General features: G+C 40.5%; 1 protein-coding gene across 1 annotated transcript in view; it reads left to right on the top strand.

Annotated features, from left to right (window-relative positions):
- The window catches only part of LOC149200428 (L-arabinokinase-like), a 481,920-nt gene that overhangs the window by 414,160 nt on the left and 44,083 nt on the right, over positions 1-23,677 (top strand). The window contains exons 22-24 of the mRNA XM_089399573.1: positions 3,575-3,618; positions 3,724-3,819; positions 4,011-4,087. Coding sequence (XP_089255699.1) covers positions 3,575-3,618; positions 3,724-3,819; positions 4,011-4,087 — 217 coding nt within the window. The remainder of the gene's footprint in view (positions 1-3,574; positions 3,619-3,723; positions 3,820-4,010; positions 4,088-23,677) is intronic.

The raw sequence follows: 23,677 nt of genomic DNA, 5'->3' as shown, positions 1-23,677 counted from the left end.
GCCGCGTGACAAAGGAGTTCAACAATTAACACCACCAACACTAGGGTACATATAGGGCTTGGTGCTCTTGATTAAATGCTAATCGCATACCTTCATACTTGATATAATCTAATGAAATGCCACAATCCCATTGATCCTGAATTCCTGAAAATTGTTAAGTATGCTGAATTTTGAATAGGATATGAAATTCTATTTTCTCCATATGAAGTCCAATGAGGCTGGAACCACTCTCAAACATCCTGAGTCATTTCATGGTAATGTTACAAATTTAAGTAAAAGTGACATTCTCCTTTATTTTTCATCTTTAAGAATTTAACATTACCATGAGGGAGCATCTACTATATTTATATTTTTTTTACCTTCATTCCTCACCCTAACCCAAGGTGGACCCACCCCCAACAAGCAAACTCACCTCTAAAAAAAAAAAAGATTTTCTAAACGCTTTTCTGAATCGTACAGGAAGCGTACGCTTCGCCCTCCGAAGCGGCAAGCTTCGTACTGCCAAAGCGCCATATGAAGCGCGCTTCGGAGATTCGGAAGCGCGCTTTGGAGGAAAGCTTCTGAAATTTCCAGGAAGCATCCAAAACAGGCGGAAGCGCGCTTCTTGGGACCAATGTTGCACGAAGCGGGAGCGAAGCGGAAGCGCGAAGCGGAAGCGCGGAGCGCGGAAGCGTCATTTTCCAAAAATCTAGGAAGCGAAGCGTCCGCGGAAGCGTCTGCTATATATATATATTTTTTTATATTTTTTTGCATTTATACTCAAAACAAACATCCCAAATACCAAATTAATTGTAGAAGACATGAAAACATGCATATTTTTGCATAAATCAAGATAGATATGGCATCCATGATTCCATTGTAGTTACTAGTATGTACAACAATCATCTATATTCTAGCTATTACAAACATACATCAGTATCAATTTGATACTGCTTGATGCCTATAAAATTTCATAGGACAAGCTCAAGCAAGAGAAGGAATGCAATCACAAGGAAAGTTATCAAGTTTCTATCAAGCAAGGGACTGTTAGAATTCAAGTTTGGGAATATGTCAGAGCTGGGCTCAATTGCTCATGAAGGCCACAAATCAAATTTGAAAATGCAAACCATGATTGCAAAGTCCTCCTTCAGCATTTAATGGAAGCAGCCAGCAAGGAGGCTTGGAGAGCTAATTCAAGACTATTTAGGGCAGCATCTCACTTGCTAGATCAGGCCACAAGTCAAGAAGTATTGATGCTTTTTCTGTGCTATTTTGTGGAGGGTTTGTCTCTGTTTACAAGGCTGCAGGAAGGTGCTGCTACAGCTGTATGAGGAGGAGGATTTGAGAGCGCCAAGAGGCCTAGAAGGGACCTACTGCCCTAGCTGCAGTCATCTCAAGCAACAGCACAGGTAAAGGGGGGTGGTTCCTTGTCATCGAAGGAGATTCTCATTCTTCTCTAGGCCACAAAGAAGGGTTGTTTCTACAGCAGCTTGGGGGGTCTGTTTTGAGGGGGTGAAGGCCTAGTTAAGGTCCTCTACCCAGGCCACAGTCATCCTGAGGATCAGTGCAGTTATAACCAAGTATATTTTCATGTATATGAAGACCTAGACCTTGCTGTAGCAAAACCGTGAATTGTAGGAGGCTTGAGGAGGAACCTTAAGCCCCACCAGCAGTACATTGAATACCTAGTAGATCAGCATAGGTGGAAGCATAGTTGGACATAAGATCACAGTGATTTGAAGCAAGGTAAGGGCAACAAACTACATTAGCAAGAATTGCAGACTTTACAAGGAAGTCTCTCAGATCTACTCTCACAGTGTATTGATAATTTGATACTGCACCTCTGGAATAATTGGACGTTCGTTATATGGCTATGCTCTTGCTCCTGGTATGATTTACCAATAGTGTCATATGATCATTGGCATATGCTTCAGTATGATTCTTTGCATTATGACATTTGTTCATGACATCAATTCAATATGGACATGTCACTTGCTTCAGTCATATATATGTTATCGTTTCTCATATAGATCAATATTGGTATGGCTTCCCAATATTGGCAATGATGGGTATAAACCTATAAGCAGAGACTTCTTCATTCTTATATGCACTTAGCATTATGTATGGATATCACTGCTCAAATAGCTTGAGTATGGTATTGCTATGTTCTAATTACAGCAGTATATGAATATATAGAAGTGCATCCATCAGTTCAGTAGATGATTGCGCTTCCGGTTGCGCCACGCAATCCGCCCTTTTTCAATGTATATTCATTGAGTTGACATTGTATTCAGAGCAGTAAGACCGTATATTCAGGCTACAATGCTCAAGTTATATGGTATTAGGAATCCTATATGAGAATGATGTCATATTGGTGGGTTGCGTCCAGGTTGCGTCCAGGTTGCGCGATTCCGGGGGGCCGCAACCTCAAATGGCAGGAATCGTTTTTTTAACCCGGAATCGCGCCACCTCAAAAACGGAATCGCGCTTCCAGTGTGGATTCCGGGACGCTTCGCTCCGATCCGCGATTCTGGGTTTGGATCCGGCGGGGGGGGGGCGATTCCTGCAACACTGCTTGGGACGCTTCATGGACGCATCTGCACGGGACACACTTTGGGCCTTGGAACCGTGGGGGGGGGGGGGTTGCGCTTCCTGCAACATTGCATTGGATACAGAGTAGGAGGATGCATAAGAGAGTAGTGGTGGTAGTGAAGCTGATTTTGATGTTGATGAGTTATACCCTATGAGATTTTTTTTTCCTGATCTACGGTTCTAGTATCTATTCCGTTTAGTATTAGCTATTTTTCATTGCCATCTCCACATATAGTCTCTGTGACTTGGTGATTTAGTACCCAATTTCTATGTAATACATTTTGATTTTGATGACATAATGAGAAAACTGCAGTATATGGTTAATTTCTTGTTTTTGTCAATTTACTGTCATTGATGCAGTAGTAAGTACTAGTTGTATCATTGATGAATCATGATTGCATGCATAATGTATGATTGAATTTTTATCATCATCATGCACACATTTTAGTTTATAGATATAGATATAGATATAGAGATAATGTGTGCTCTGTGTCATGTTCTGCGTGGTCGCCGTGTAACATGTCAGAGACTCATATTTTCGTGTCGTCCATGTTCTGTGTCCTCATGTCAGGTGACTCAGGGACACATATTTTATTCAATCTCTGACAGTTGTTCTAAATAAGGTAGATAATGATATTCTGTACATTCTTCGTTCAATGCAAGAAATGGGATTAAACTGCAACAGCTGTTGAGGCTACACACGTCTTAGAAGTCAAAGTCATGTGTTTGATGATATCGAAAATTTTATCCTACTGGTTCAAGAGCTGTCAACGAGTATTGAGTGCCATTACATAGCTAACTAATTTTAAGTAGCCAGGAAAAAAACAATTCTTCAGAGGAATATTTTACTGACAACTGAGGGCTTTTATGGACTAAAACAATTTGAGAGTTTTGGTTAGATGGTTTCTTCCTACAGCAAATGACATTGTTTTATGTCAACTATTGTCAAATGATCTTGAGACCTTTAAACCACCAATGCATTAAAAATAACTTTTTTCTGCAGGATTGATTATTCGACCAAGGGAATTGGCACTTCTTTGTCAAAAGGCAAGCAATTCATCAGGATGTTTCATTATATTTTTGTTGATGTAGATTCTTGGGTTCATGCTTCTTCAAGAATATATTTTGAATACTGCTGTTGATGCACCTTAGGTGGAAAACCATATTGTTGGAGCTCCTTGTGGTGTAATGGACCAAATGACCTCAGCATGTGGTGAAGCTAATAAGCTATTAGCTATGGTGTGCCAGGTGTGTTGAATTGATAGGCTTTAGTCCTATTTCATGATTTTGTAATGCATATAAATAATTGTTATGCACAATATTGGTTATTGTGGGGCTGGGAAATTCTGCACATGTTTTATTGCTATATGAAGTAATATATGCAGTATTTCATTTTTTTGGTTATGGTATGACTGCTAATGAGGACTGATGAATGGCAGCCTGCAGAAGTCAGGGAACATGTAAATATTCCCACACACATACGTTTTTGGGGTATTGACTCTGGCCTACGGCATAGGTGTGATTCTTTCTTCATGAACATTTTGTCATCATGGTGTTTTGCATTTATGGAATTCACTATGGATGCTCATAAATATCTTTATGTCACATGAGTTGAAACAGCATGCAAATAGAATAGAAAAATGAATCCCAAATGGATTTCTTTAGACTCAGGGAAGTCTCTGATTAACTCATGAAGAGCTGACTCTGAAGAAGCCTGGCAGATTTCTAACTAGGTATAACATCATATGTAAGAAGGAATCTTAAAACTTAGTCAGAACAAGAGAAGTAAACTACATTTGGCAATGAGGGTTAGCTTGGGTGGTGGAGGAGTGTGGATGGCTTCCCTACCTAGGAGTGTGGATGTCGAATTAACAATTATAGATTATGAAACAAGTAAGAAACTTTAAAACTTCGCTATAATCTCTTGTTTCTGTAACAAAATTTGCAGAAAATGGAAAGGAAAAATCACTGGAATCCAAGGAAAACACTAAAAATAATGAACTTTCGATTATGCATGATGATGCAAGCTAAAAATGTCAAATCATTGGCTTTGTATGATAAACAAAGTGAAAAATTGGCTATAGAGTCTTACTATTTCTGCAACAAAAGTTGCAGAACAAGCTGATTTAGCAGAAAAAATTGAGAAAACATTAAATCAACCTTTTATAGTTGATGCCAATCCTCTTTGCCAATCAGGTATTTAACTATAGTTTGCAAGGATTATAAACTTTTTTTCCTTAGAATGATGGTTAACATCAACTGAATTTTAAGTGACCAGTGCTTTGTCCTTGCATTGGAGTTGAAGTATGGAAAGAAAACCTATATGTAAAACGAAAACTGCTGGAATCCTAAAAGTTTTGATGCTTTATCAAATTGAATAAAAGCAGGAGCTATGCAAAATGATAGATATTCTCACACAAAAACACGTGATATGGTCAACCAATGATTGTAGATTAGGTGTTCACTATTCAATGTTGCAAAAAGTACAAAGTTTTAAGCAAGATGGAATAGGTCGTGACACTCAAGGATCTTGTGGGAACCAAGAATCTTACAATTTCATTGCACCAGTGATAGAACAATGTACAACGCTGGTATTAATTTTGAAAAATCTGACGACTAGAAGAAACACTAGTGCCTGCTTTCCATAGCTAGATTTCAAAGGAGTAGAGCGAGAACAAGGAGACAAAAGGAATCAAGACATGGATGCTTGTCTGCGTATCTTGCACACTCTTAGTGAGAGAAGGGAAGGGATCTAAGCAAAGAGTGGGTCAAACATAGACCATCCTTGATGATGAAAGAGATAAGTGTATTAATGTGTAACAAATGACCATATGGAGTACAACTATGGTACAACAAGTGGCACCATATGGAGTACCTATGGTTTTGGATGTGAGAAATCCAACCATTACATGAAAAACTACGTTTTGTAGATAGATGTCAAAAGAGTAGAGTGACAACAAGGAGACAAAAGGAATTAAGACGCAATTTTCTTTTTCTTTTGCTGACACTCTCTTCTCTAGAGGAGAGAAGATTATCTAAATCGAGAGAGAAATCAAAGTGGTTCATACATAGACCATCACTGATAATAGAAGAGATAAGATAAGCATATTACAGTCAAATAAAATTTCAATGGGACTACTAAGTATATCCATGTCAATACAAGGTGGGAGTGGAAGGGCGACTTCTACAAAAGAAAGGAAAAAGTGTATCTAATCTAGGACATTAGGTCTAATCCCTCAACAAATAAAACTTTATTGACAATACTAAGAAAAATTGCCAAGAACAGCCAAAGTAGGGCTCTCTTTCTCCAATTATGAAAATAGCTTATGAATGTGCCAAGAATGGGTCAAGAAATGTGCACTCCTTCTAGATTTGGCACAAAGAACAGGGAACATAAATATCTCGAGTTCTTGCCAAGAATAATCAGGGTTTTGAGGGAACATCCCCCACCCCCTCGAATTTTCTCTCGGAGCACGCTTCGAGCGGGAGCAGTTCACTCCCTACCCCCCTCGAATCCACTCCTGGAGCGCACTCTGAGCGAGAGCAACCAAGGAGCATGCTCTTGCAAAAAGATTCGCAGGTATTGATCCGAGAGGTGGACTCCTCAAGGATCTTGCCCATCTGCAACTCTTTCTAACTATAACTCCAAATTAGCCCACCTCCCTTTTGGAGGTATCTCGACTGTCATGGCGAACTATTCCTCTTCAATCTTCACGGGAGTAGCCTCCGAATCGTGTTTCTCATCCTTGTCCTTCTTCTTGAGAGGACTCTGAGTAGCGTAGTGACCCATCTCACCACACTTGAAACACTTGATCTTCGAGACATCTTTCTTACATATCCACTGCTCTTGTTATCCCTTCGATGCAAGGGCTGCATTATCCTCCTCCTCCTCGGGCTTCGACCCATTGCTGCGGCTTCCGTCAAGTTTAACCTTTACTAAGTCTCTCCTCAGCTACTCTTGTTTTAGAGCTGCCCACATCTCATCCCAATTCGGCAATGCTACTCTGCCAAGGATACTCTAGACAAAGACTTGCCACTCATCTGAGATAGAATTGAGGGCCAATCTAACCAACTCTGAATCCTGAGGTGTATGCCCTGCAGCAGACAACTCATCACGGGTTTCCTTCAACTTTTTGAGGAATGGATCCACACGCTCCCCCTTCTGCATCTGAGTAGATCTCAGCTTCTACTCCAAGTACATCTTCTGTTGCTCAGAAGATCCCTAATATAATGTAGCCAAGGCATCCCACATCTCCTTAGCAGTCCCTCTGCTAGCAACATGACACACCACGTGATCCTTTACTCCATCAAGGATCATCCTCTTGGCCTTCACCATTTCTGATCTGTACTTCTTCAATGGATATGCATCTGCAGGCACAACCACCATGTTGTCGACATATGTCTTGAGGGCATGCTCATCTAGAAGGAATGACATTCTAGCCTTCCAAATGACATAGTTAGATGCTCCATCCAACCTGTCTTGATCCCTCAAGCCACTGGTTTCCATTTCTACCAAAAAAATAGAAAATCGAATGACCTCTTCTCTCCTCTGCTGCTGTTGGGCTAGCCTAGGCACTCCCTACTGGAGCCAGTAAAATTGTTTCCCCTTGCTACTGCTCAGCTCTAGAGAACTTGAATTCCTTGGCTGGGAATTCTTTGAGGGAGAAATTCCCTCAGCCATGCTTCTCCTCTTTCTTCTAGCGATTTTATGTCCAGCAAATTGCCTGCAGAAAAATCTGTGTCCACTAGCTCCTCGCGCTGAGATTTTAGCATTTCTCCCTCTGACCTGGCAAAAACTCAATCTGGAAGTCCTCTTTGTCGACTCTATTGAAGTTTCTAAGTTTACGTAGTTAGAAACCCTCCATGCACTTTATCTGATTTATTCCTACCTACTTGTTATTTTCCTTAACAAGTTATTTACAATGTAAATACTGAAAATAAACACTAGTGCATGCTCAACATATTACAGATCAGCAACTAAAAGAAACAAGAACAAACACACCAAATGACACCATTATTTTTGGACTAATGTCCTCGGAAAAACCCAATGTAGGAAAACCGGTGCAACTATCTGAGCGTTTTCTTATTAAGCAATATCAGAGTACAATCTGGGTGCCGAAACTAGCCTACCCAACAGAGAATTTCCTTGGCAGTAATACCTCTTAGTTTCAGACAAATCTACTGGCTGAAACCCCAGATAATCCCTTCCGGCAGCTACTCAACACCAATCTTCCCTTGAAACCCCAGTGTCTACCCAATCTGGATTGCGTCATTCTCTCCTAGCCCAGCATTGGGCTTGCGTCAACCTATCTTGGCCTGCGTCAACCCTAGGAGGCCCTGCATCAACTCTTTGAGCCTATGCGTCAGCTATGCTGGCCCCTCTAGTGCTCTGCGCAGCGCTTAGATGCCATTGCGTGGCCCTGCGTGAGCACTGGCTGCTCCTGCGTCTCTCTCTCTAGTTGCTTTGCTGCTATCCCGACACTATCTCTGCCTCTCTGTACTCAATGCCCCTTAGCTGCTCTCTCGATCACTGATTCTATCTCTCTTAGCAAACCCCGCTCTAGAGAATAGAATGACTAATCAATCTGGTGTGTTCTCCAAGTGATCCTCAAGCCTCCTATTATACTTTTCCTGTTGACATCTCAACGACTAAGATTAGATCTGGCTTGATCCATGTCTTTTGGACAATTCTAACATAGATTCATATTAATACACATTAATATTTTATTTTCCCTAAGTTTAGACTTAGGGACTCCATTAAAAATATTAATTATTTTAATATCTCTTGATCTGTTTAGAATCTGCCCACACTCTTTCTGGGTATTGGAGATCTCATGTGCCCCAACCTCTCCACCAAATTTCATGGCTAGAGCACATCCGATGCTACCCCAAATCAACAGATTCACTTGGAGAGAGACTGCCTCAAAATTTCAGCCCTCTGGCTAAGAACTGCGCAAACCCTCTGGGGTTTCGAACTGCTGCCTCCTATAGCATTCCGATTTCCGTCTTCTGCTCAGCATTGGATCTACCGACTCTACTTTTCTTGCTTCACTTGTAGCTCTGATACCATGTGAGACAACCGAAATCCCTACTATAGCCCCTGATCATATTACTCCTATTTGTTAAATTCCTTTAAACAAATTACTTGCAGTTTCCTACGGCAAATGTCGTAATACATACACTGCAACCTTCACTTAATTAAATTATATATGGAAACAAGAGACTGAGCAAGAAAGAAAATACAACACAATATACACCATTATTTTTGGACAAATGTCCCTAGAAAAACCCAATGCGGGAAAACGGGTGTAGCAGATTTAAGGGTTTTATTATTATGTAGGAGAAAATTTGAGTACAATTCTTGGATGCCGAACTAGCAATCCGATATAGAGAGAAACTGGACAAAATGAATGATGAAATGATCTCACCCTATCATTGGGAAAATCTGAGTTTGATCACGCTGAACTGGAGCCTCTGTGTACCCTCTGTGCAGAACTATGTCACTCTTAGGCAGTTCCTGCGTCACCCCTGTTGGGTATCATGTTGCTCCTTCTCTGAACCCTCTGCTGGCTAGAAAATTTGAATCTCTGCCTCCTGGTCTCATACCCTGGCTCCTGGCTACTGAAACTTGATTTCCTCAGTGTTGAAAATAGTGTAACTAGGTTCGGTCGCCATTATGTCAATTGATGTAACAATGTAATTTTTGTGTTTTTATTATTATTATTATTTGATCATGTGTTTCATGCTCAAATGTTTATTTTGAAGTTTAAAAGACAACCATGAGTTGTTACACTTGTAAAGTTAATAATTGTCAAAGAGTCTTTCGAGATCATCAAATGAAAACCACCAAAATGTACCCGCCAAATTCATGCCCATCGAAATCAAAAGAAATGGTATCCACTTGGAATGTCAGCCTAAGAGAAGGGATCACGTCGGCTTGGAGAAGGGGATACAAGCCTATAAATAGGCCACTATGATCTCACCTTGAAACATAATATACAATCTCTCATTCTCGCATCTAGATCAAGGGAAGTCGAGACAAAGGATGAGAGCCGCAGCAAGAGGAAGTCTGTTCCCTCACCCGAGATTGTCTTCACACGTGCAGAGGTCTGGTTTCTGAGCTAGGGCATCATTGCGAAGGTGTATTGGTTGGGTTTCATGATAGATCTAGCCTTAATCTATAAGGCAGATCTAGTCTCTTGAAGATCGAAGTATAGGAAGGGCTAGAAGAGCCTCTCTTCCCCTCGCACGTGCCTCCACAATCCGAAGGTGACTGTAACATTTTCGCTGCTCCTGGACAGTATACATTTCGGCATATATTGATGTGAATCGAGCTCAATTCAAGGAGTTGTTTCATGATTGTTTAGTTGGCATGAAAAGCGAAGGTGGAAGGGGTTTAAATGAAGCTGATCTAGACATCATTTGGTGACTGTCTTCACGTTGGTGCAGCCATACCATACAGTGCAAAGTTGCAGAAAGAGATTCTACGCTTGGGTACATTTCGGAAGGTTTGTCATCTTGATGTTGAAGGCTTTCTAGTGTCTTTTGTAAAGGTCTTGGAATTCGTCAATACAGATTCTATAAGAAAGAGTTCAAGGGTTTTTCCTCTCAGATTTTGGAGAGGTTTTTGCCCTGGCTTGGTGCCAATATCTTGTGTACTCGTGCATGATTGATCTTCTTGTTTTGATAGCTGGTTGATGATAACAATACATATTAATAATATCAATCAAATCTGAAGAAAATAATATCTCAAGAAGTTATCATAGTAAAGAGAAATAGAATAATTGTATTGCCCTTAATTTCTCAACACTCAACAGGAATTCGATCTCCCTCTAAGGCCTGCGCTGCCACTGCATCAGCTCTGCGTGAGCTAGTGTCTGCCTCTCTCTGGATGTCGTTCTTCCCTCTCTCCGCTTTGTACTCTCCGGCCTAGGAAAACTTCCTTCTTTTGGATACTCATTGCCCCTCTCTGCAAGAAATCTCCTCGATCATAATTTCCTCCTGAGAACTTCTTCAGAAATTCGATCTCTTGATATGTCGGTGTGTTTTCCAAATGACCCTAAGGTCCCTTAAATAATCTTCTTGTTGACATTCAACGACCCAGATTAAAAGCTAATCAATGGCTAAGATCATTTTAACTTGATCCTTGTCTTCTTCTAGAAGTTACACCCATAATTAGATTAATACCCATTACTATTTTTAATTTCCTAAATTTAGACTTAGGGTCCCATTAAAAAATATTAATTATTTTAACAAAATTGTCTCTAGGTGGAATTTCCCAAAACACTTTCTGGGTTCTTTGGAATACATGTGCCCAAGGCTCCCTGCAAAATTTGAGGCCTAGAGCACATCCGATGCTACCCCAAATCAACATTAACCAAGGACTTGCTTCCCACAATTTTCTGCTCTAGGTGGAGATCATGGGACTATTAGGTGTTTGTGGGGCTCCTTGTTTCGATGTTATGAAGTTTATCTTCAACATTACGGAGCCTTCATCTTTTGGTGCTTCTTCATAGGGCATCGACCATCCATCAGTTTCCTTCACGAACCATGTCAGTCATGTCATCCTTTTTCTTTATTAGAAAGTGATCTTCTAATGCACATCTGGGTTTTCTTCATACAACTACCTCTTCCAAGTCATGTTTCCTTTAAGATCTTTCATCCAACCACATGAGTGCTAGTTGTAGGTGTCATGTACAACTCTCTTTTGGTAACCCTGTATCAATCCATCTAGATGTTGTTCAAAAATAGAAAATGAACATCAAATCACAATTAGCTTTTGTGATGGCCTTTCATCATGACATCATGCTTGTAATATCAACATCTTGCACATTCATAGGCACATCTCCATGACTTTCAGTGTCAAGGGTCTCCTTTCTTTACAGACCTTATGAGGGTCTTCATGCCTTCTCTATGGAGATGTCATGGCCAATTCTTCTAGTCATCAGATGTTGATTTCCTTTTCTATGTGACCATAGTTTCATCTTTCACGGTCTCTTCTTTCTTTCTTCACATATTTCTCCCCAAGAACTTCCATCCATAGTTCATTCGTCTTTGTTAACCACCTCATATTCCATATGACGACATATTATGTTGATTTCATCTAGTCAATATGTGAACCATGCCTTTATGCATCTTTCCAAAGGAGGAGATCCCTTTTCTTTGATCATGCTCATGAGATATAGGATTTACCCATGCAACCATATGACGACATGATTCGATAAAATACATGCATACATACCTCTTTCTTTCTTTTGGTCATCAAGGCTTCCTTCAACAACTTCCTTTTCTTGATTGAGAGTACTTCGATCATCTTGACATGCTGCATTCCTTTGTCACCATACTATCATCCTCCTAAACAAGGTGGAATTCTCAGCGAGACGCTTGCTTCTTCCAAGAGAGGTGAACCTTCTAATGAAGATTCCAACAGAGGATTTTGATTATCCTCATCCTGCATATGCTCCTTCCTAATGATGATGATGTATGATGAACTCTATGCTAGATGATCTTCTATTACCCATAATTACTTATGATTTCAGTGAGGCTACCAGGAGCTCCTTTGATGACTGCTATAGACTTTTACTTCAACTATCTTTCATGCTTCTTTTGAGCTCTTGCTTCAATCGAATGCTATTATGATGCCATCTACTAAAATGATGCATCCTATCATGCTTCTAAGGTTTCCTTTCATGATAGCTATACTTAAAAAAGAAACTAAAAATAACTCGGTGGAGAAGATTATCTCAATCATAGTAGAGATATTTTACTTCCTCTTTCTTTGACTTCTTTTTTTCAACTTCTTCCACTTCTTCAGTGATATGGGCTCGTTCCCTTCCTCTTTTGGTGTTGTCCTTCTTGGATTTAGGACATTTTCTCTTGTAGTGCCCATATTCATGACAACAATAACATTGGATTTTCGACATATACTTCTTGTTCTTTTTTAGAGGACCAAACCTTCCAAATTCTCCTTTCTTCTTAGCCATGGCAGCAAATGCTTGTGCTTGCTCGTTTGATCACACATCGCTTTTTTCCTTCAGCCTGGTTTCTTCAATTTTACACAATGACCAAAGTTCATTGAATGGGGTAGCTTCCTTCTTTCCATAGATGCTTGAGGTAAAGTTGCCCCATTCCTCGGGTAGTGCATTGAGCACTATAGTGGTCATTTCTTTATAAGACACTATTGCTCCCAACTCTTGTAGTTGGTCTCTTATTTCTGATACCCTCATAAAATATGATGCTATTCCATCTTCCTTTGATTTCTTCATCTTGTAGATTTCTTGTCTTAATGATATCACTTCTCCAACAGTACTTACAGAGAAAAATTCTACTATTTTATCGTATATTTCTTTTGCTGTCTCCAACTTTGATATATAGGGTATGAGGGGATTCAATGAGAATCCTTCAAGCCCATACTCCCCCTTCCATATACTTTGCTAGACCTTGAGCTTCTTCCTTTGGAGGATTAGTAATTGATCCCTTAACATGTTCAACAACTTCATTTTCTATGCGGGTCAAATCTTTCCTCTTCTTCCATGCAAGAAAGTTTGATGACCCAACCAACTTGTTGCTTTCCTTGCAAAATTAAGTCATTTTGATAGCAGATTCAGTCATAAATATAAAGGTACTTACTTGTCAAGTGAAAATTCTTCTTGATGACAATATCTTCAACTTGATGCCTTCCTGATTTTGATGATGATGTTGATATAGAAGATATCTTCTTGATGAAGATGTCTTCCTTCAAAACTGATCCTTCAAAGAGAGGGAGATCACCTTGATTCCTTGATGATGTTGACAATGCCTCTTCTTACTTCCCTTGAATGTAGAGACTTTGAGATGCTTCAAAGTGTATTCCTTCTAGGTAGGGTCTGTTGACTGCTACGTGTCAACTACCCATAGCAGTACACCCCCTTTTTCACAAAAGGGACAGTACTGGATCGACGTGTCCGTGCCATTTGATTGTCATCATCTGCCCAATTATGTTATGTTGTAAACCCAATCTGCATGTGTAAATTGTAAATAATCTTAGCAAATCTAAGTCATGTATGTAAATTGCCTAGGAAAACCTAATTTTCTAGTGATAATCTACGTTCCGGAAGGTTTTTTGTCTCACCGACCTATGGTCGGCAGAGTTTTCTTTCAGCCTAACCCCAAAGCTGGAATGGATTTTGTCATTAGAATCTTAGGGGAATCCTAGTGTGCTTCGAGTCTATGTAAAAGTAATTTGGAAATAATCCTAACTATTTGGTTAGGTTATTACAAATTGCTTGATCTGCTAGATTATATCTGTGTCGCATAACTGGGTGGTCTATGAGGGTTTATGTCAAATGGGTTTTCCCCCTTGAGATGTAAAATTGTAAAAGTCATGATGTAAAGTGTCTTGAGGGTTAAAAAATGTTTTAATCTCCTCATAAGTCCTAAGTCCTAGGTCCTAGGTGATTTTTCCAAAGGGCTAAGTTCAAGGATCCAAAAATAAAAGATAAAAAACAATAAATAATAAAAAAAATAAAAATAAAATAAAAATAACGAAAAGAATGAAAAATAAAATTAAAAAAATAAATTAAAAAAATAAATCAAAAAATTAAAAAATAAAATAAAATAATAATAAGTCAGTTTTGAGAAAATAAATGCAAAGTTTTAATTTTTTAATATATTAAAATGTATTTAAAATTTCGACGGATGAGATTAAAACGGATTTTGATCCTCATCAACGATCGAGATTAGTTTGACATGGATCACTCGAACTAGCCGTTGGGAAATTTTCTTTTAAATAGGGTGTTAGGGGTCATTTGAGATGAGATTCAATCTTAGAGTCGTGTGCTAAAGAAAGCTCTCTTGTAGTCATTTTTGTGCAATAAAGAAAGACTTTGGGGTTGAAAATCTTGCTGGTGTTACTCTTCTGAAAATGCTGTAAGATGTTTTATTTTTCTGCATAAGTTTATTTTCAGCCATTGGTAATAGCTTCATGAAGATTGATTTAGGCACAGGTATCTTTTCTAATCTTTGGGGTTTGAATGATAGTGAAATTTCAGATCATATAATGGCAGGTATCTTCATTTGATCTAAATTTCATTGTTGTTTTCTCCCTCAATGTTAATGGCTGATTTTAAGCTGTGCAAGAAATCCATTTTTTTTAGATTACTGAGCATTAGGGGAAGTTCTTGGCTGAACCAGCCAACTCTCGGATTGTGTTTTTTGAAAGAGCCCAACCAGTTTTAATCCCGGACTTATCATTAGAAATTTTGTTGCAGATGCATGAAGGGTTTTCTGAAGCACCTCACATTAAGTTTAAAACTCTGAAAATATTTCTGTGGCATAACGACAAATTTGACTATCTAGAGCCTTCAGTTTGTGAATACTATTATTATTTAGCTGATTCTTAGGGTTTTTTAGGGTTTCATTTATTTTTTGCATTTTCAATTTCTGGCTGTTTGTTTTCATTGTTTTCAGGTTGTAGGTACACGTTTTGAAAACTTTGCAGGGATAATCTTCAACAGGTTTTCAATTTTTCTGAAGAAGGTCGACTATTTGCTTGTTGGGGTTTTATTTCCAGGGAAAATTTTGCGAAATTTTTTTAGGGAGGTTGTGCCCTCGGACCTGCACTTTTCCAGATTTACGTTGTTTCCCTTTTCATCGTGGCTTCTGCCTGTGTGTGGCTCAACCCCCACTCTCCGCCATTGAAATCCTGCCTCTCATGCAGCTGCCATCCTCCTGCTCGCTACTCCTTCATTCCTATTGCTTCCTCACCCATCACGCTGCTCCATCTCACATTTCTCAATCCCTTTGCGTCTTCACCATACCCATTGTTTTCCTAGGCCATCACCCCCTCACCGCATATCCAAACTACATCCTACCTGCAAGAAAAAGAGAACGAGTTCACCGCTACTGCCCACGCATTTCCCCTTGGCTGTCTGCAATCTCCAGCTCCAAGCTCCACGCTGCCTTGCCAGCTCCCATGCAGCGATACTCCCCCATCGTGCTGCCTGAACTTGATCCCCTCCACGTCCCACACTCTTCCACACAACCATCTTAACCTGTGCAGTCATATACTCATCTTTGCCGCCATCAAATTCACTCATCCACTGCCCCTGCGTGCCATTCCAGTTAATCACCTGATCCGCAGCTCCTTTAGTATTTTTTTCTGCAATGTTTCCATTCATTTGCCGTTATCCACGTTTCACGCTTTTGCTGAAACCTGCATTCACACCCACGTTGAAACCCTGCCTCTCACGCAGCCTCGCTCTCCACGCAAACCTGCAAGTGAACTGTCAAACGCAGTTTCAAATCATCCTCCGTCTCCTTCACGCTGTCGCCGTCGGACTCCCTCAGACTTGTATGCACACGCAAAAAAAAAAAACACTTCAATTTTTTTTATTGTTGCTCCCTCATTGCTGTCCAGGCCTGCAATCCGCATTCCCTCGCTGCCCACATTGCTGCGGCTTCTCCATGCTGCCTCGCTAGCCCTCACGCAGCTCTTCTCCGGCCATTTCATTCTTATCTCTACTTGACGTCAAGCATTCCTCACGAATTTCTTTATCCACATACCTGTCTTGACAGCAAGCAAAAACAAATTCAATTTTTTTTGTTGGATTAGGTGATACGTATGGTAAGTTCAGATGTTGGCAAGTTTAGATTTAAGTTTGATATGTTTTATTTTGGTTATAGTTTTATTTTTTGCTTAGATTTTTAAGTTTTGTATAGTTAGGGTTTAGATATTAATTTTCATTTTGTTTATTTAGGGTATGGTAGCGTATATTTTTATTAGCTTTGTTTTAGTTTTAGAATTAAAGTTTTGCTTTTAGATTTATTTCCTTTCAATTTCGTTTTATTTAAATTTTAAATTTAGAACTAAAAAAAAGATTTTAGTTTTAATGTTTTGGTTCATTTTTTTTTTTTGACTTATTTAAGTTTAAATTTTGAAGAAAAAATACTAAAAAAAAAAAACATAAAAAGGTAATCCTCAGCCTTTTAATTTTTTTTTTTTTTTTATAGTTTAGATTTTTATGTAGATTTAAGTTTTATTTATTTAGACTCTAGTTTTGTTTAATTTTAGAATTTTATAAAAATATAAAAAATATATAAAAATTAAAAAAATTTGAAAAAAACTAATTGAAAATTCATTTTTGGTGTCTTTCGTGGTTCCACTTTTCTATAGTTAAATGCACTTAAATGTTTATTTACAAGTTAGCTATATGAAAGTGGTAACTGATTAGCATTTAAATTTTATGGCCACTTAAAGCATTTGATCGATTTTTCTTGAAGTTTAATTGTTGGAATATTGTTAAAGCATTGTGGGTTTATCGAATATCTTGCATTGCTTGGGTTATTTGATGATAAATGATTGTTTTACAAAGTTCATATTACTGCAACATCTAATAAATAAGCATTTAATCATTAACTCCATAAAGCACTGGTCCATTAATTTCTAAGATCAATCAGGTGCTAAATTGCCTTGCTGTGTTTCCCAACCCAACTGGTCCACAGTTGGTCTTCCTTTGTCCCATAGGGTCTACCCCCCTTAGCCTCCAGAGACGGATTAAACAGAGAGATCAGGGATCAGGTGACAGCCCCTAGTCTGAGCATTGTCTTGACAATCTGTGCGACTACAGGGTCCTTGAAATCTTTGATGATGATGTGCGAGCTTCCCAACAATGCTTCAAGTGAGAAACCCTTCTTTTAATAAGCTAGGGTTTAGAGATCTTCTTTGCTTGTATTAGGTCCTTGTGAATGTCTTCTTGATGGTATGATGTCAATTTTTTTATCTTTCTTGATACTTCCTTTTGATAGTCCTTCTAGTGCTTCGACCTTTGAGTGTCCTTCTTTTAGTTGCCTTTCCTTGTCTTGTCACCTTAGCTCTGATACCATGTTGAGAAATCTAGGGCAACTAGACTAGGTGATTTCTCTTACGTTCGACATATCCTTCTTGTGATATCTTTTTACTTATCTTGATTAGCTTCTTCTTCAACTTGATTATTATTGTGTTCTTATCATCAAACAACTACCAAACAATAAAGAACAATGAGACAAGAGGACACAAGATATAGGCTATCAGCCAAGGCCAAAACATCTCCTTTAGAGAGGAAAACTCGCAAGAGCTCTTCTCTTCTTAGAGAACTCCAATTGACAAATTCCAAAACCGATGACCCTTGACCAAGACTCCTCCAAGACTAAGTCAACATTCCTTCTTGATTTGCACAACTTTCAGCAACAAACCTTGACCTTCCAACAACTTCGACCCCTAATAACAATTTTTGCAACTTCGACTTTGATGTAGCTTCGACCCAGAAGCAACTTCAAAATTTTGTCTTGCCCAGAAATTGTAGAAACCCTAACACAAGAGAGAGAGGAAGAGGCCTAAAACTTCGATCTTGCTCTACTTCTTCTTTTTCGCCCCTTTTCCAGCTTCTATCTTAGGAGATAGAACTTGCTTGAGAGTGTGTCCAAATGAGGTCAAGTTCCTTCTTATTTATAGGCTTTTGAGGGGTACAAATTGCTATCTTTAGGTCGACTTGTCCCTTAATGTAGGCCGACTTGATCTTTGCGCCATGACGAGGTATTGGAGGGTCTTCTGACTTTCTTTTGACTCATAATTTTTCTTTACATTATGTAACTTGCCCAAAAGGGTCTTTCATACATGACAATGAATCAATTGACTTGTAGACACAATGACAAGCCCTAGAAGCACTCAATGGGCGTTTGACCTAAAAATAAATCTCCCTTGAGCATGAAATCCATGCCTCAAGAATAACAATAATAAATTTATTTTTATCTTTTCATTAAATACATAAAATCATGATTACATGTCATTATGAAGACCGAACCTAGTTACATATTTCAACACTCCCTCTTAACTAGGGAGGTATTCATAATCCATACAAGGTACTTGGACATTCTCAATTTGAAGAATTCTAATAAGAAGCGTCGGATTGGTAACCCATCTGTTTAGCATCATATCATCCACCATTGTCACATAGCAAGGTCTTGAGTAACAACTCTATCTTTCCACAAGATCAAAACACAACGCTGGCAAGACCAATGAATTATAAACACCATCATCATTGTCTCTCAAGGTACATACTCCACCCGGGGGTTCACAGAGTATGTCCTTCCAGGACTATTCTTATCCTGGATTCCCAGTCCTCAAAGAATATCGATCCTCTTTGACTACTCTTTGTAGAAATTTCTCATTTCCCACCCCGGTTTTCAATTTCTCCTTATTTCTCCCATATAGTTAAATGCCCTTTCCCATAACCATACATTTAACAAGCTGAAAAAAATAAATTTGCTGAAAACACAAATTTTGGAAATTTTACAGAATGTTGGAAATTGCAGAAATAAAAATCAGCAGTAATAAACAGCCATTAAAACACATTTAAAGACTGAGATTTTTGGTCAATGTGACCATGGAAAAACCCCCTACAACTCTTGGGGAAAACCAGTTTGAGAGCTCTTCTTTATTTCTGGAAAATGCCTTTTTACAGTAAGAGAAATATTCAGCAAAAATCAGCAAGCAAACTTTTACAACTTATCTCAGCCTTGCTGAAACTCAGCCTTGTTGAAACTCCGCCCTGTTGAAACTCCGCTGTACAGACTTGCTGAAACTCCGCCCTGCTGAAACTCCGCTGCTGAAACTCCGCTCTGCTAAAACTCCGCAGCTCACTGTCCAGAAATCTCCCTTGCTCTCTTGCTCTCCTTCTTTCAATCTGCTCATGAAAGAATGAATGACCTTTTCCTCCTTGTCCTCCTTTAATCTAACCCCAAGTGACTTTTGGGTGATCCCTAAATCCAATGGCTGAAATAGATTGAGATCTAAGGCTGAGAATAAATGCTCTTTTAAATCTCACTTTTTATTCTTTAATTCACCCCACTTTAATAAAGACCCACTTAGTCATTTATTTCCAAAGTCACTTTTCCTTTCTAATTTTTCATTGACTTTATAAAAATCACTTTAAAATTAGACTTAGTAACTTTATCACTTAAAGTCACTTTTAAATTAGATTTAACTTTATAAAATTATAAAGTCACTTTAGGAGAAAAATTAAATTCTTTTGGACATCTTTCCTTAGGCCAAAGATCAAAGCCTAAGGGAACCACCTGTCCTCCGGTACCAAATTTCAACACTCCCTCTTACTGAGGAAGGTGTTCCTCACCACACCCATCTTGTCTCTGAAGTAGACATGCTTGCCCCGTGGTAAGGCTTTGGTAAGAATATCTGCAACCTGCCCATCAGTGGAAATATACTCAAGCTTCACAGCTCCCTTCTGAACATAGTCTCTGATGAAATGATATCTGATCCCGATATGCTTTGACCTGTCATGAAATACTGGATTCTCCGTGAGTTTAATGCAACTCTGATTATCACAGTAAATCACTGAAGGTCTCAACAGTTGACCAAATAAGCCAAACAACATCTTGCGAAGTCAGATAGCCTCACAACTAGCTAGACTAGCTGCCATATACTCTGCTTCCGCTGAACTCAGTGCTACTGACTGCTTCTTCCAGTTGAACCATGACACTACTGCTGAACCCAACCCAAAACAGCACCCTGAAGTGCTCTTCCTATCAAAAGCACAACCTGCCCAATCAGAATCAGTGTATCCTGCCAATCTCACTCCATCTCCCTGCGTGTAGTCCAGACCATAATCCACTGTCCCCTGCAAGTACTGCAAAATGTGTTTTGTAGCCACCCAGTGAACCTTCCTAGGCTCACACATAAATTGACTCGTTGTGTTGATTTCAAAACAGATATCTAGTCTAGTGTTGACCAAATACATCAAGGAACCAATCAGCTGCCTTTACAATGTGGGATCCACCAACTCGGAATCCGAAGCATGAAGCTTCTTCCAGTTGATGATCATCGGTGTCGACATGGGTCTACAATCCTCCATGTGGAATCTGCTAAGGATGTCCACAATATACTTCCCCTGCCCCAGGAAGAAATGCCCCTCATCCTGCCACACCTCCAAGCCCAAAAAGTAATGCATCAAGTCGATGTCCTTCATCTCAAACTCCGTCGCAAGATCTCTCTTGCAGTGCTCTATGAGTCTCTCTGCACCTGTAATGACCAAGTCATCCACATACAGCACCAGAATGAGAGGCTCCTCACCAATCACAATAAAGTAAAGGTTCGGATTTGCCTCACTCTTTGTGAAACCCATCCCTTGAAAATATGTATCTATCCTAGAGTACCAAGCTCTGAGAGCTTGCTTCAGGCCATAAAGGGCCTTCTTCAGTCTGCACACATGGGACTCCTTCCCATGCACCTCAAAGCCATGTGGCTGCTCAATGTACACCTCCTCCTGTATGAAGCCATTGAGAAATGCAGTCTTCGCATCCATCTGGTGGATCTTCCAACCCATCTCTACTGCTATCGATATAATGGAGCGGATCGAAGTATATCGAGCCACAGGAGCGAAGGTCTCCTCATAATCAACTCCCTCTACCTGGGAGAACTCTCTAGCCACAAACCTTGCTTTGAATTTCTCAATACTGCCATCTGCAGCATGCTTTACCTTGTATAGCCATCTGGAAGTAACCACGGATTTGCCCTCAGGCCTCGGCACCACCTCCCAATCATCATTCTTCATGATAGAAGAATACTCCTCCTGCATGGCCTCTCTCCAGACCTGCTGGCTAGCTGCCTCCTCATAGCTAGAAGGCTCAGAGTCAAGGATGCTGGTAACCATCGCCATATAGCTACAAAACCTCTCAGGTGGTCTACTCTCTCTGACCGGCCTCTTCGGCTCAGCAACAGATGAGGCATCTCTCAAGGTGTCCTGAAGCCACTTGGGCTTCCTCTTCCCTGAGCGCACTTCTCCCACCGGAGAATGAAACCCCTCCTCCTCATCATCATCAGGAGCCTGAACTCCTGACTGTCTGTCTGCTATCCTCCTGCCTGCACCTGAACCTGTAGAAGCTGAGGTACCGTGTGAACTGTCCATTAGTGGACTCGCTAGTGAACTGCTCTGCATGCTGCCTGGAGCACCACCCCTCTGGCTCGGTGAGCCACTGCTCACTGACGGACCTGACATTCTCATAGATGTACCTCCTGATCCTCCTGATCTTCCTGATCCCTGCCCACTGGATCCCTGCGACTGACTCAACTGCTGCGACTGGCTGATCCAGATACTCTAACTCCCGTAACCTCCTAAAGGCCCTGTTCTCCTCGAACTTCACATCCCGTCTGACAACAACTCTCCTCTGTGCAGGAATGTAAATCCGAAAGGCCTTTGAGGTCTCACTGTAGCCGACAAAGATACCCTTCTCTGCGGTGAGCTCTAGTTTGGTCCTCTTCTCCTTGGGTATATAGGAGTATGTAATGCATCCAAAGATATGAAGATGACCAATATCAGGCTTCTTCCTAGAGAAAGCCTCCTCCGTAGTCATGTGCCCCAAGGCACGATGCAGACTCCTCTTCTGCAAGTAAACAGCTGTGTTGCAGGCCTCTGCCCACAAGAACAATGGCAACCCCTGATCATGTAACATGGCTTTGGCAGCCCCTATGATGGATCTGTTCTTCCTCTCTTCAACCCCGTTCTGCTGGGGGTTGTAAGGAACAGTGAACTCCCTCCTAATGCCTGCCTCCGCACAATAGTCAACAAACTCTCCAAGGGTGTACTCTCCTCCATTGTCCGACCTCAGGGACTTGATCTTTCGACCTGTCTGTGTCTCCAGAAGAGCTCTGAACTCCTGAAACCGCTTGAAGACCTCACTCTTGGTCTTCAAAAAATAAATCCAGGTCCTCCTGGAGTGATCATCAATGAATAAAACATAGTACTCATATCCACTCAAGGAAACATGAGACATCCGACCGCTCACATCGGAATGAATCAAATCAAGTATCCCAATTGCTTTGTTGTCACTGCTGGGAAAAGGGGATTTGGCAAACTTGCCCATCGCACAACCTCTGCAAGTATCAAAGTGATCAGTATTGAAATCTGGCACACCTGTAGTGATCTCCGCAATGTCCTCAAGGCTCCATGATACATATGTCCCATCCTGCGGTGCCAAATCTCACACAGCTCAGAACTGCTAGCTTTGCTGTCGGTACTACTGCTCAATGCCCAAAGGGGCTGGAATGCAAACTTGTACACCTTTGCATGGCGTACACCTATCACTCTAGCTGAATTAGCTGGAGTGCCCCTAGGATACATCAACACCTGTCCTCCCCTGAACAATAACTCATATCCTCTGTCCTCCAAAGCTGAGACGGATATGAGGTTCTTCCTCATCCCTGGCACATAAAGAACATCTGACACTTTCAAGGGAGGTTTGGACTCCCTCTGAAATGTCAGTGTCCCCACCCCGATTGCTCTAACAACTCTGTCATCACTGAGTACTACCTCTATATCAGTGCCACTCTCTGAAAGCTCTGAGAAGTACTCACAGACTCCTGTCATGTGACGTGAAACCCCACTGTCCACATACTAGATACCTGAAGATGCTCCGCTAATCGAGGAAAAAGCATGCTCCCTCTGAACCTGTGTGGCAGGTGATCCTGCACTAGAGGACTCACACGTAGTGAACGCAAACTCCTGGTCAAAACGACCTGCAAAGTCCTCAATCTCTACTGAAGCTGCCACGTCCTAGTTCTTCCCCTTCTTCTTCTTCTTCTTCGGACACACAACTGCATAGTGTCCCATCTTTTGACAATTCCAACACTTCACCTTGGAATAGTCCTTCTGTGTGTTCCCCTATTTACCTTTACCTTTGCCTTTGCCCCCACCACTGCTTGTGGAAGCCTGCTTCTTCCGTTTGCCTTTCTTGCCTCCTGCCACCAGTGCTACATCCTCATTCTGCTCAATTGGCTTGGCTGCCCCAAGCTGACTTTTCCTGATCTCTGTCTGAATGCAATCATCCCAAAACCTCTCCCATGTGGGAAGGGTCTCACGTGCACAAACCCCATCAGCGAAGTTCAACCATGAATAGGGGAGGCCATTCACTGCAATCCGCACCAACTCAGTGGGTGGAATGGCCTCTCCAATCGCTGCCAACTCATCTCTCACATTAGTAATCTTTGTGAGATATCCAATTGCACTATCATTACCCATCTTAATGTTCTTTAGCTTCTCCTTCAGGACCATCTTCCGGTTCTCATTGGTACTCTGGT

Source organism: Pinus tabuliformis, chromosome 2_1 (genome assembly GCF_031772625.1).
Source record: "Pinus tabuliformis cultivar Carrire ecotype Pingquan chromosome 2_1, CPIR1, whole genome shotgun sequence".
In the NCBI taxonomy this organism is placed as follows: domain Eukaryota; kingdom Viridiplantae; phylum Streptophyta; class Pinopsida; order Pinales; family Pinaceae; genus Pinus; species Pinus tabuliformis.
This window is presented reverse-complemented; position numbering and strand designations above follow the sequence as displayed.